Source organism: Bufo gargarizans, chromosome 8, assembly GCF_014858855.1.
Source record: "Bufo gargarizans isolate SCDJY-AF-19 chromosome 8, ASM1485885v1, whole genome shotgun sequence".
NCBI classification, from domain to species: domain Eukaryota; kingdom Metazoa; phylum Chordata; class Amphibia; order Anura; family Bufonidae; genus Bufo; species Bufo gargarizans.
In genome coordinates this window covers 60225388-60239803 of record NC_058087.1, presented here as the reverse complement: position 1 = coordinate 60239803, position 14416 = coordinate 60225388, and the positions used below count along the sequence as shown (strand labels likewise).

General features: G+C 42.6%; 1 protein-coding gene across 1 annotated transcript in view; it reads left to right on the top strand.

Annotated features, from left to right (window-relative positions):
- Positions 1-14416, top strand: part of LOC122945382 (putative methyltransferase DDB_G0268948) — a 144150-nt gene that overhangs the window by 86388 nt on the left and 43346 nt on the right. The window contains exon 5 of the mRNA XM_044304455.1: positions 11828-11965. Within this exon, the coding sequence (XP_044160390.1) occupies positions 11828-11965 (138 nt within the window). The remainder of the gene's footprint in view (positions 1-11827; positions 11966-14416) is intronic.

Here is a 14416-nt window from a genome sequence, read left to right as displayed (position 1 = left end):
GGGTGTTTTTTTAAGACCCAGAAAATTATAGCTGTATTTCAAGCTTGTTTTAACAATAACAGATGCAGCAAAGGCTGCAATATTAAGTACTTTGCCCAAAAAGGGTGTTTTTTTTAATAACCAAATATGACAGCAGTATATAACCCTAGAATTTCACACGTACAGATGCAGCAAGGGCTGTAAAATTTAATATTTTGCCCAAAAAGGTTGTTTTTTAAAACCCAGAAAATTATAGCTGTATTTCTAGCTTAAATTGCACACTGACTAATGCTGTAAAGACTAATGATGTAGGATATTCGCAAAATGGGTGTTTTTTTAAACCCAGATTATTATTGTAGTATTTCAAGCTTAGATTTCAATGTCACAAAAGCACATATGCAGTGCTCGTGCACTGAGCTTTCATAAAATGGCCGCCGCCGCCTACCTAACTAACAGACGGGTTAAAGTTATTTTTCTCTGTCACTGGGCTCAGGGCAGGGTAAAAAGATTGTGCACTGCACCCACACAACAAAATCTATGTAGATCGCTGAGTTCAATTGGAGTTCTGATTAAAGTTTCTTTCCTATTCTCTCCCTCACAGCAGCAGCATCCTTTCCCTACACTAAGCACAGCAGAGTGACGTGCAGCGCTACGTGATTCCAGCTTATATAGAGGCTGTGTCACATATTGCACTGGCCAATCACAGCCATGCCATTAGTAGGCATGGCTGTGATGGCTTCTAAGGGCACAGAGTTAAACGCTTGTTGATTGGCTGCTCTGCAGCCTTTCAAAAAGTGCCAAGAAATCGCCAAACCCGAACTTTTACTGAAATGTTCGGGTCCGGGGTCCAAAAATCCTAAAGTTCGGTACGAACCCGAACTTTACAGTTCGGGTTCACTCAACCCTATAGGTGACCAATTAATTCATTAGAAATCCTACAATGTGATTTCCTGTATTCTTTCCTCCCATTCTGTCTCTCATAGTTGAAGTGTACCTATGATGAAAATTACAGGCCTCTCTCATATTTTTAAATGGGAGAACTTGCACAATTGGTGGCTGACTAAATACTTTTTTGCCCCACTGTATATCCCCAATAGAATAAAAAAAAAATAGATGAAATAGGTGAGCCTACCTTTTCATGAATTTGTAATCAAGCACACAAAAGTATCTGGGAGTGAAATAAATTTGGGCCCAAATCAGTTTCCCTATACTCTATAATTTTTTTAAGGGGTTGTTGATTATATTCAAACTAGCAGCATATATATATATTTACTACAACAATACACAAGGTGGTGCACACCATTATCTGAGAAGCCCAAAAATGTATGGGCTACGAAAGGGTTCCAAACGAAAGACCCAGAGCTAAAATGTGGGTAGCAGCACCATCTATCCGGCCAGAAGTATTGATAGTATTAGTAGGCCACGGTTGTCTCTGCTGGCTTCAGAAAGGTGCAACATTATAGTTGAAGAGAAAGGGGATGAGATTGTGGATTGGATGGCCCACTTCTCCTCTGTCGCAGCAGGATGACGTGGAGATGACTTCAGAGTCCGATACCGTGCCGTGGAGCCAGGGGTCACAACGTTTCTCTTGCTCCTCCTCCTTGCAGCCCCAAAGAAGACTTCCAGTGAAATTCTCTGTCTTCACTGCCCCTTACCAGCAGGGCGCATTTCTTTTTCCTAAGAAGTGGCAAGAAAACCCTACCACAGCCTATGGCCTCATGCACACGACCGTTGTTTGCTTCCGCGTCTGTTCCGCCGATTTTAGCGTTTCAGGTGCAGACCCATTAATTTCTATGGAGCCGTTGAAAATGCGGTTAGTGCACCGTTTGCCATCCACATCCATGATCCGTGGTTCCAGTCTGTCAAAAAAATATAACCTGTCCTATTCTTGCCCGCGGAAAACGGTTCGCGGACCCATTCAAGTCAATGGGACCGCTAAAAAACGCGGAGGCACATCCGATTGTCATCCGTGTCCGCATCCATTTTATTTCTATCATTTGCCATGGCAAAACTGTCTGCCAGAACTTGTGCCAATAAAATAAAAATAAAAAAGATACAGCAAATCACTAGAGTGGTGTGGCAGTGAGTGGCTAGCTAGTATATTTCTTGCCAACTAAGATTCCCCGTGGAATGTGGAGAAACTGATTTGTTTGGTGCAGGAGAGGCCTGAACTATGGGACACCCGGTCCAATATTTATCAGGACCGAGTTCCCAAGGAGTCGGCTTGGGAGCAAGTGGCCCGTAGCATGAAGCGGGCCGAATGGTCCAAAGCAGATGGCCGAGGCCGTGCAGCTTTAGGTAAGTTACAGCAATGTCGTTGTACTGTCCTTGCCCTATCTGTCCCTAAAATGATGTAGCTATAAATTCATTGAGGTCAGAAGAATGTATATTTTGTGGGCCTGCTTCATTTGGCATAAAACCTGTATATGGTTTTGGGAAGAGTCGTGCACTAAATACCATACCCCATCATTTTTTTGCATTAAATGGCTGACCCTCCCTTTGCTCCAGCAAACAGTAGTCATGTCTAAAACCTGTATGTGCACTTTTTATTTCGTGACACGTGTCCCTTTTGTTATTGAGCATCCTATAGTTGTCACCATGTCATATTATAAAGACTTTTAGTCCAAATGGCTTGCACGACTAATCTCCTCCTTCATGAACTTATTGTACATTAGTATCCCCACACCTGCAGTACTGTACCATGTGCTGTATAATCCGGCCAATTCATACATTCATCAGAGTTGTCAACTTGATTTAGCTTTTACTTTTCGCTTTGCCAATTGTTAATGATATAAAAAAAAAAATTTGGGCTGACATTTTTTTACAGTAATTGCTATATTTAATTTCTTTACAGTGAAACAGACGAAAACAAGGTGGAACAGCTGCCGGGACCAATTCCACCGGGATCTGACTAATAAAGGCCAGAGTGGGGAAGGAAGCTCCAAAAAGAGGCCATATCTTTACACTGCACAATTGCAGTTTTTGCGTCCGGTGATGGATTTGAGGCCGTAAGTATTTTTGTTGTGCAAAAAACCTTATTTCCTGGTAATTATTAGTTCCTAATTTTGGTTTAGCCATAGTGGTAAAGAATGTAAGGGGTTGTGTGGCGTTGTACAGTTGTTGACCTATCCTTTGTGTCGGTGAACCAAATCATTTTTGTGGGGTATTAACACCGGCCACCACCGATGATGAGCTGTATGATGAGGCAGGTATGAAAAAGTCTGTTGCTTTTTTGTGGCCCTGAATAGCGTACCCATTTGGGTATGTTTTGTTATGTTCATAATTTGTGGAACATACACGCTAATTGTATTATGGTGGTTTTAGGATTTGGTACTGTCATTGTACATTTACATAGTTTTAATGTTTGCTTATAAACCTGAACATGGAGTCTTCAAAGTTCAACTATATAAAATGACACATACAGAATCCGCTTTTAATAGAGTATAATGATGCTCCAACAGTGTCCGTACAGCTGAATAGTAACTACTACTACCAACATGGCCTTGTGATGCGTGGTCCATGTTGTTCAGTAGGAAATGATGTTCTTTTTGGTTTACATTACATACAGATGGTAGGATGTTCTAAGCAGGCCAGATACAGAAGAGACTGACAGAAAATCAGCACTGCTTTTGTGTATACCTCGTTTTGTGCTGGACTGATCCAAACGGCAATCAATTTTTTACAAATAGTTTAACATTTGGCGTTGTGAGCTAATTAACAATAAAAATGTTTATGATTGGGTTTTTTTCAAAGGAAAATTCACATTGAAGGTGATAATCCACAATTATGATCAAATCTGTGATGTATGCATGCACAACGTATATGTAGTTCACACACAGTTGTTTTTATTTAGAAAACATTAACTACTTTTGTAATGTAGTAGGCAAATGATGTAATATATGTTTTTATGTCATTTTTCTATACAGTACTGTGGACAGTCTGAATGAGCCTGAAGACTCCGAGACGGCCCTAAGTGTTACGCCGGCAGTGTTTACCCCAGCAACTAGTTCTGCCCCAAAGCCCGCTGAGGAGCCGGACCAGCCATCAGAGGCCGAGTCCACCCTATCTCTGCGGAGCCCTTCACCAGTCCAGCAGCCGCAGCCCAGGCGTTGCCGCAATGTCCCTCAATCTTCCTCTGGGCAACCGACTCGGGAGATGATAGCTGCCCGAGTCATTGAATTCCTTGCCCAAAAGAGGAGTGATGGCATTAAGGAGTCAATGCTGAGGGGCCTTGCTCCTTTATTGAAGCCAGTGCCCAGTGATGGGCATCACGAATGTGTGGCTTCAATGGCCCTTGTTCTTAAAATGTATGCCTCCCGTTACCAGGGAGACATACACTCCCAAATTTCTGATCTGCGCAAGCAGATCTTGAATATCCCCCCACAGCAGCATGGACGCAGCTACCACCAGCCTCTACACCCACCTCAAGGGCCATCTCCCCCCCCAACCAACTTACCAACGGTCCCAAGACCCGGCGGCAACACCTACATACCCACAAAGTTTTGCAACTGGGGCCACTGATCCTGGCCATGTACGGCCACAATCATCCTATGGTCATGGCTCGTTTACACCAGACCTTTTTGATATTTAATGTCAGATGCTCTGAAAATGTGAAAATTTTTGATTGTTCGTGTATCCTTTATTTCATTACATGTTTCTAAATAAAAATTTTGATTTCAAAATTTTAATTGGCTTGTGTTAATTTTTAAAATACACCAAACTTTTACAGTTCTTCAACACATTTCATAAACACATATACACGCACACCAGTTCCCAATGTACATTTTTATTTATTTTGAGGAACATAATCTGTATTTGGGTAATGTGAACATGAGGTATTAGAAGATTTTTTGGACCATTACGCTAAATACTAATAATGTTAATGTCGTTGACATTTTGTGGAAAACATCATTAGTATTGATATTTACTTTTAACTACGTTAGCATTTGAAAAAAATCACAAATCTTGGAGAGGGGGCAATCATATATCAAGCATGTCCAGAGCAGAATCTCGTAAGATCTTTGAATTTGAAACCATCACCCCCGCTGGTCTAAACGCAGAATTAGAATTGTTTGGATTCTTATAGGGAGATGTGCCCTCCGGGGACAGTCTGTCGAGTTCTGGCTGTCCATCAGCATCTCGACGGCCTCTCCCCGCTGGGCCCCTCTCCCCATTCACACACATTTATATATATATATTTGAAACCAATACATACATATGACCAAGTCTTGACCAGCAAGAAGAAGATTATCCTTGATTAATCATGTTATGATTTATTACATTTTCTATCAAATTTTATGATTTTTATACTGATATTTATATTGTTATATCTTTTTGATATTTATGATGTTGAACATATATTTTTATGGTAACGATGTACCCCTATTATTATATACCTTATCATTGTTTTATATTATATATACTATATATTCTATTAATTGTTTTATGGCATCTAGTAGTTTTAAGATCATTTATATTGATTGGAACCTATTATTTATATAACTGTATTTTTATGATCTCAACTTTATGATCTTATAGTTGATATGAGAGTTAACCATGATTGGCCTAGTATGTTTAAATTGCATCCATTCCATGGTTTTAATCTAACCCAGATACCTCAATGATCCCTCCCCTATAAAAGGAAGGAGATCAGTAGTACTATTCACCACTGATGAAGGTGCAAGAGTGCACCGAAACGCGTTTGGTTTGACAAAGAATAGTACATGGACTCTGAATTAAGAAAGCCCTTTACATAAAGAAAAACTAAAGGTGAATATTCATCATACAGTTCGCTGACAAAATCGGTCAGCTGATCGGAACAACAGACCGTCACTTCCGGTCATAGAATCGTCACTTCCTGCATTGCGGGGAACATCGCAGAGACTCAGGAAGCCGTAGCAGAAGAAGACGCGGAGGACCACGTGCGCACCAACGCCATACAGGATTTCTCCTTCCCCCTTTTTCAAGGTGACTGCTCCTTTAGGATACAAGCGGACCCACATCAGCACAAGTTTTAATTGATTTTATTTCATAGTGCACACCCATACAAGATCTATATGCAGACTGATCACCTGCATAAGTAGGTCTTCTCCTTTTAATGTACGTTATTTTTGGATTTCTCCAGCTATATAAGGACATATACATTGATATTCACCTTAATCTGTGATTATTATATCACCACGATTGATATATTGAGTGGGATTTTATTACTTTATTGATATACTGAATGGTGCAATTTTATATAATAAGCAATAAAGAACAGGTTATATACCATATATGCAACCAGACTTCTCATATATATACCCAGCCACCTGAGTGCCCTCCATTTTGTGAATACTTTTAACTACGTGATGGCCAAAAAACCTCAGCCCGCATGCCCACATCAAGGGTCCTCATTCTCTTGCGAGTCCCTACACTCAACTACCACAATACATTTACATAATCTATCTGCAAAATAATAAAAAACTAAAGAGCCCAGAAGATTTCAAAAACTGCCACAAATAGCGTCCCTCTGCCATGGCAAGGACCCCTCTGGGCTGTAAAAGTAGTCTGAATAGAGTTCCCGAACTGCAATGCCTGCAGTCCCAGGTCGTCTATGCAGGGTCCTTTCCAAACCCAAACCTGATGACGTAGGAAAATCTTCCATGTCAACAGAAGAGGAAGCTTCATTAATCCTGGTGAAGTTGTGTAGAACAACACAAGCTTGAATCACCAGGGTAGCATTCTCCGGATCCATCTGTATCGATGACAAAAACACCCTCCACTTGCTAGAGAGTATTCCAAAAGTGCACTCAAGATACCGACTGGCACGAGTCAACCGGTAGTTGAAAATACGTCTCCTGACATCCAATCCACGCTTTGGAAAGGGCCTCATAACATGGGGAGTAAATGCAAACCCTTCATCCGCCACGATGACAAATGGAGTCGGCGGACAAGCTCATCCGGGCAGTCTTCTGGACTCAGGCAGGGCAAGCTAGTTGGCACGAAGCCGCTCACCCATTCTAGAAGCACTATAGACCCCAATATCAAGCATTCTAAACCGGTAGTTACTGTCAGCAACAGCCATAAGCACTACTGAAAAATATTGCTTATAATTGAAGAATCGGGACCCTGAGTGAGGAGGTTTCTTCACATGGATGTGCTTGCCATCCATTGCCCCAATGCAGTTGGGAAACTGCGCTGAAAGATTTAATCCCTCAGCGATCCGAACCCAATCGTTCCCACTTGCAAGGAATCTGTAGGAAAAAGAAATAAAAACCATATCAGTAAGCAGCAAATAAAAGGGAACATCCCATACATGAATCACCAAAAATTTTGTATACGAGACGTGTGTTTAAACAATCTATGTCCATTCACGTATTTATATAAATATATCACGTGAATATGTGTGTATTAAACAAAAAGTAGCAGCAATTGGGGTGTGGGCAGTACTCCCACATCTAAGTTCCAACAACTGTGTTTACGCCATTTCCATGCCGAAGGTATGGGTGACTTAAAGGATAATTTGAACACTCTGATGATGACGTTAGAGGACCACAAATTTGAAACCTAATAAAAAATAAAAAAAATACCTTTAATCTTGCCATATTATGTGTCAGGGATTTAAACAAAAAAAGAGAGCTTATTATTAGCGCAAAACATTAAGTACAAAGAAAGGTTACTTCAGCAAACATTAGCACATGTGTGAAACCAGCCATTTCCAGAAACATGTTCCTCCTGCAAGAAGCAGTGCACATTACTGTTTAAACTATAAGTAAGATATTGCTTACCTCAATGTGATGATGAGCCTTTCCTCTGGAGAAATGCTGCGCCTCATATTGGTGAAGGTAAGGACAGTAAAGACGAAAGCAAGCGATCAAATGTAGATACTGACATCCGACAGAAGGAAAAAAACTTCTCTGGATGATGCCGAAGATCTTGGTAGAGGGTTTGAACGTGTCCTTTCTGGTAGCGTTGTGAAACAATCGGATGGACCCAAAAACGCCGCAACCAAACAAACCTCTGTACCCTGTAAAGACTACAGAAAATGGCCACCAAACCAAACTCAGGTGACCAGCATATATACCAGTATCCTGGGTGGAGATATTAAAATTACATATTTTTTTTCCCTTCCTTTTTTTGACGGTCTGCCAAAAAAAACGGAAGACGCACAGAAACACAACAGAACCAAAAACTGAAACGGATCACGTAACAATGGAACCCATTTTGCAGAATGGAACACAACAACGGTCGTGTGCATGAGGCCTATGGCAGAGTCTCCCTGTTGAAAACTTTTGTGAGCGCCCTCACCATTTGGGCTGCCTTAAGGAGGAGGTTGGGGAGGAGGCTGGTGATCCCATGCATACTTGTGTTGATGGTGGTGGTAATAGTGGCACCTGTAGCCATTGTATTGATGTTGGGGGCATTGACAGTGGCAGTCGGGGAAAACACAGGGGGGCCCAGAAGCCCATCATGATATCTGTCTGATAAAAGCTGCAGGGTGAGAACTCAGATGATGATTGTGTGCTGGACAGTGGACATTACCTGGGAGTTGATTCAGGGTGCTGAGGAGAAGGAAACATCAGTAGAGATGGGTGTTGGCGGCAGCAATAAAGAGCTGAGGCAAAGTACCTCTCAAAGAATAGCCAGGGCCATGTCTTCTTTGGGATCTGGTGATGCCGCTGATTGAGTGGGTGGGTTAGGCCCAAAAGGTGCCAGAGCTAAGCCCAGCTTGGCTGCCTGTAGCTTTTTGCGAGCAACTCCCATATGGCGCTTTTTCTCCACAAAGCATGCACACAAAACCACAGTGGTTGCAAGATCTGCAGGATCAAAATAAGCCATGGCCGTTCAAACACAATTCTAGGTACCAGAGGTCTATTGAAGCACTTGAGGTGAAATCTGCTTTTTTGGGAATGCTGGCCAGTTGTATTTTCCCAATCAGAACAAGTCTGTCCTGTTTCTCCTGGTCCTCTTTATATCAGCCAACCTGCATCCCCAAGCAATACGGAATCTTTGTCATCATCATCACCTTCTTCTTCTCCTGCTAAGACTTCTCCTTTTCCTAACGAAATGTTAGGCCATGAAAAAACTTTTGTCCACCAGAAATTAGCTTGTGACCATGTTGCTGGCAGTGCAGTGGCTGTAGTACCATTGTAGTAGAGCCTTGTACTTTCACTTGGCAGAGAATGCGGGCCACTCCTTGCGATTCTTACTGTGCATCATCTGCACTCCACGGTGGACACCTGGAGCAGTTTTTATGGACAGGGACAAGTACATGCCTTTCACAGCCCACTGGGTCAATGTTTTTGCAGCAGTGGAGAATCTGCACCCAAGCACCATACCCAGGTCATTTTGACCCCTTCCCATCATATCATGGGGCTGGCTCCCACAGCAGACACTTACCTGCCTCGTCCACCTGCTCCTCCATGGATACGGTCCTGTCTTCAACAGCAGCAGGGCACAGCGTCGCTCACACTACCCATCCTTCCTTGCACATGTGTGAAGTGTTTCCACGCTGAGCTGATTGGCCTGGGAAAGAGTTGACACACCGAGCATTAAACATCCCGCTGGCTGTCACCCTGCCAACCACAATTGAGCAAGGTGGTCAGTGACAATGGGCACAACTTCCTGGCTGCCCAGAACCTGGAGGAAAAACACATTTTCCCTGCATGGTCTTTTAAAAAAAAAAATGCACTGGCTTGCACAAGGTGCTGACAGTGTCTAGTAGACTGTCCCTCTTTTCAGCCATTCTCATGTGGTGAGAAACACTCTCCTGGACTTGCAGTGTCTGAATGAGAAGCAGCTGCACCGCTTAATCTGTGACGTTCCAATTCTCTGGCATTCAACACTGCACATGCTTGAGTGTCTATGTAAGCCGTCTACTGGGGTGGGCTCCCCAGGATACAGCAAAGTCACGAACGAGGAAAGTAACTCCAACACCAGCTTTGACAAAACTTAAACGTGGTAATGCGCACGACTACAGATGCTGGTAACGCATAATTAAAATTTACATACACCCAGCCAGATGGCTTAGACCCTTGTGCTGCACAGCGTGGCGCCCTCTTGTGGATGCTGAAGGTAAAGGAGTTAATTTACCTACTGGCTGGCTCAACTAAAACAGCCACGCTTTACCTGTTATCTTGTACGTTATCTTGTAGTAAAAAATTGTGGAGCATATGCAATATGAAAATGTGACACATGAACATAGCCTTATTCTACATGTAGAACCCATGGCACTATGTTTTTTGTCAAAATGGGATAAGATAACCTCTCTGACCCAAAGCACATAAGGTCACACAATAGTTGTTAACATAACATTGCATAGGCTTTAAATGTTTTATGCAAAACCTTTTTTTAAAGCCACTTTTAGTGACAAAACAGGTGACTTGTGTTTCATAGCATGTACTGTCTGTCACATGAGTGCAGATATTTTCTTGTTTTCCAAATGATGTCCTCCTTCAGTCTGCATCGGTCAATCATCTGCAAACATGCCCAGTCTTATTAAAAGTTAATGGTTGGCACCCTGGTCAGGCTTGTGCTCAGTGGTAGGAGACAGTCTAAATGTCTGTCTTAATAAATGTTTTCTGTTCTCCTGATCTATCAGAACAGAATAATTTGAAAAAAAAAAAATCCTTTATTTTGAGCATCTGTTGTGCTCATTTTCCATCCATTTTTGTCAGTTCTGGCAGAGGATCTGTTATTTTAGATGGGACAAAAAGTCCTTCTCAAAGTTTTCTCTATGGTTTTAACATAACACAGATGTGATACATAAACAGATACATTTTTATTACTGTACTATTTCAACATTGACCCTGTTTGTAGCACTGTTCAGTTCACCAGTGCACGCAGTAGATGTCAGCTTGCGCAGTGGGTTTTCTCAGCAGCACATGGATGAGAGATCTGGAATGTCAGCTACTTTGCTGGTTTTTCAAATGTTGTGGTTTTTCTTAATGAAAATTTGCTGCAGAAAATCCACAGTATTTATACAACATGTGGTTGTATCCTTAAAGCATAATTCATTGCTTATAAATCTGCTGAAGGGAAATATTGTATCTTGTTACATTTTCAAAAATATTTATTTTTATCCATTTTAATTTTTACTAAGATAGCTATAATGCAAGCACATATTTTTATCTGTAGTATTTAGACTACATGTAGCCTTCACACGCTGCAGATTTTGTTGCAGAAATTTCCGTGACTGAAAATCAGTTCCACTCACCCGAACGGGGCTTGCAAAAATCCATGTGCTTTCTCCCTAATTCAAATGAATGGAAATAATTTTCAGTACCTGAGATTTCTTAATCCAATTCACAAGCATGCAAAGGCACACTTAAAGGGAACCTGTCACCTCCAAAAACCATCTTAAGCCGCCAGCAGTACCTGAGAGTAGCCAGCAGTGTGTTTCAGACGATTGTTTTGTTTCTGAAGGCAGATGCGGCAAAAGCTCTGAAAAACCTTCCTTTATCCCCTGCCGGCACGCTTGTTTAGACATGCTTGAAGTCAAGGTAAGTCAAGGTAACCACGTTCCCTTCCCTGCCCCTTTGCTGTGATGGATGGATGGATGCAGAGAGTTCGGCAAAGCCAGCCAAACTGCCGGCTGTCAGTCACAGGGGCAGAGCTTTTGCCGCATCTACCTTCAGGAAGAATACAATCGTCAGACACACTGCTCGCTACTCTCAGGTACTGCTGGCAGCTTCAGATGATTTTTGGAGGTGATAGGTTCCCTTTAAAGGGTAATTAATTAGTTGCAAATCTGCTGAAGGAAAACATTGTGTTTGTACTATTTTAAAAAAATTCTTACCATTCATTTTTATTTTTAATAAGATACCACAGTGTATGTTGCAAGCACATTTTTTTTTTTTTCTGACAGGATCACGGATATACCGGACACAATGCAGATGTCCATTTCTGAAATTATTGGATTTATCCAGTCAATTTGCATGTATGAGGCATTCATGGAGAAAGATGCGAAAAAAGCAGAACAGTTTCTTATACAGACTGGAAAAAGGTGCAGTATAAATATGTGCTTTCTGTTTCCTTACAAGGGTACGACCACACATTCAGGTTTCCTGAACCAAATTTTGAAAGCCATAATCAGGAGTGAATAACAAAAGGAGAGAAAGTATAAAGGACAGATACAACTTCTTTCTTTTTATTTTTTATTTTTTTTATTTTATTAATTCCTTGTTTTGACTTTCAAAACTACATGCAGAATCCTGACTGTGTGGCCATACCCCAGGGGCGTTGCTATGTTAAAACATTCGGGGCAGCTAGATACAACTGTATTGCCTTCCTCAGGATGACATTACAACATTGAAACTAATGCACTGGAAAAGCTAAAAGACCTGTGACGACATCATAGGTCATGTGACAAGTAAAACAGGCAGTGGTTGAGAAGGACCTGCGATGATGTCACCATCATGTGACCAGTGCAGTGACAGCAGTGAAGAGAAGAAGACCTGGAGAAACAAGCTGTGTTGATGACTGCTACATGAGGAGAGGTAAGTGAGGGAAGAGGCAGAGCAATGCTGGGAGTTATTAAACTGGGACTGTATGTTAGGGGTGAAGGGAGGGAAGTTATTTATATGGGACTGTGTGTTGGAGGGGGTCATGTTATTTACATGGGACTGTATATTGATGGTGGCTGTAGGAGGGAGTGATGTTATTTATATCGGACTAAATGTTGGAGGGGGCTGGGGCAGGTTGATGTTTACATGGGACTTTATGTTGAAGGTGGCTGTGGGAGGGAGTGATGTTATTTACATATGAATGTATGTCTGAGGGGGCTGGGGGAAGCAGTGATGTTATTTACATGGGACTGAATGTTACAGGGGTCTGGGGTAGTGATGTCATTTTCATGGGCCTGAATGTTGGGTGATCTTTACATGGGATTTCATGTTGGAGGCGACTGGGGAGGGGGTGATATTATTTACTTGGGACTGTATGTTGAAGGTGGCTGGGAAGGGGGTGATGTTATTTACATGGAACTGTATTTCGGAGGGGGCTGGAGAGATGGTGTGATGTTATTTACATGGGACTCTATGGCGGAGGGAAGAATATAACTACGGTTGGCACTGCAGTGGGCATTATAAGTACTTAGGGCACTCAGGGTGAGCATTATAAAATTAGGGGGCAGTATAAATACTGGGGGCATTGTAGGGGTATTATAATTTTAGGGGACATTATAGGCGTTCTTATTACTACTGGGGGTTCTATAGGAGGGACTTGTAGATTTGCCTTATTTCTACTAAGAGCACTATGGGGGGCTTTATTACTATTGAGGTGTCTGAAGAGAGCTTTATTACCACTGGGGGAACAATAGGGGGGCCGTATTTCTACTTGGGGCTCTGTGAGTGTATTATTAATACTGGAGGGCTCTTCTATTAATGGGGGCACTCTTGGGGAGGGTTATCAAGGTTGGGGGCACTATAGGGGGCAGTCTTACTAATGGGGACATTCTTGGGAAGCATTATCACTGTTGGGGGCACTGTAGGGGGCAGTTTTACTAATGAGGGCATTCTAGAAGGGAACTACTATTGGTGGGACTATAAGGAGCACTCAGGGCCGGTGCTACCATAAGGCAGACCAAGCGGCCGCCTTAGGGCGCACCTTGGGGGAGGGCGGAAAAATGTGACATGGAGGGGGAGAAATGTGACATGGGGGTCTGATGGCTGACATTGGGGGCTGATGGCTGGGGGATGATGTCTGACATGGGGTTCTGATCTGAGGTCTGATTAACATTGGGGGTCTGATTGGGGCTGTGTGCTGAGGTCTGATTAACATTGGGGGTCCGATTGCTGGTCTGACCTGAGGTGTAATGGAAACCTTGGTGTGTCTTAGAGGGCGAAAAATATGGTCCTTAAACCAGCCATTGTCTGAAGCAGAGAGAAGATACCAGGACCACAGAGAGGAGAAGCGTGGGGGGAGGGGGGCGCCAAAATGTAGCTTCGCTTGTGTTGGCAAAAATCCTTGCACCGGCCCTGGGAGCACTATTACTATGGGGGCACACATTTTTCTTCAGGATAGTATTGGGGAGCACAGCGATCAGCAGGATAACACTGTGGGGACTCAAAGTTGGGAGATGATGATAGAAATGTGAGGAAGCTAAGATGTCTGTGTGTCACACTCTGCAGAGACAAGGCGCGGCTGAAAGAAGTTGTGCGGACGAAATGGAGAAGATAATGGTAGAGGTGGGACGAATCCAATTTTTGAATCCTGTACATAACAAACATATTTCACATGAAAACTTACAATTACTTGGCTTGGCCCTTGGGGATCTCAGACACTACTTCAACACTTTGGCTGGGGGGCTCGATGGAGCTGATGTTGTGGTTCATCTTAATGAGAAAGATTTCATAATAAGGATTTGGAGGGGCAGAGGTATAGCAGAGCAGGGAGAGGCTGGTGCTGCTACTAGGGGGTCAAACCATGGGGAGTAATAAAGCCCACCATAATGCCC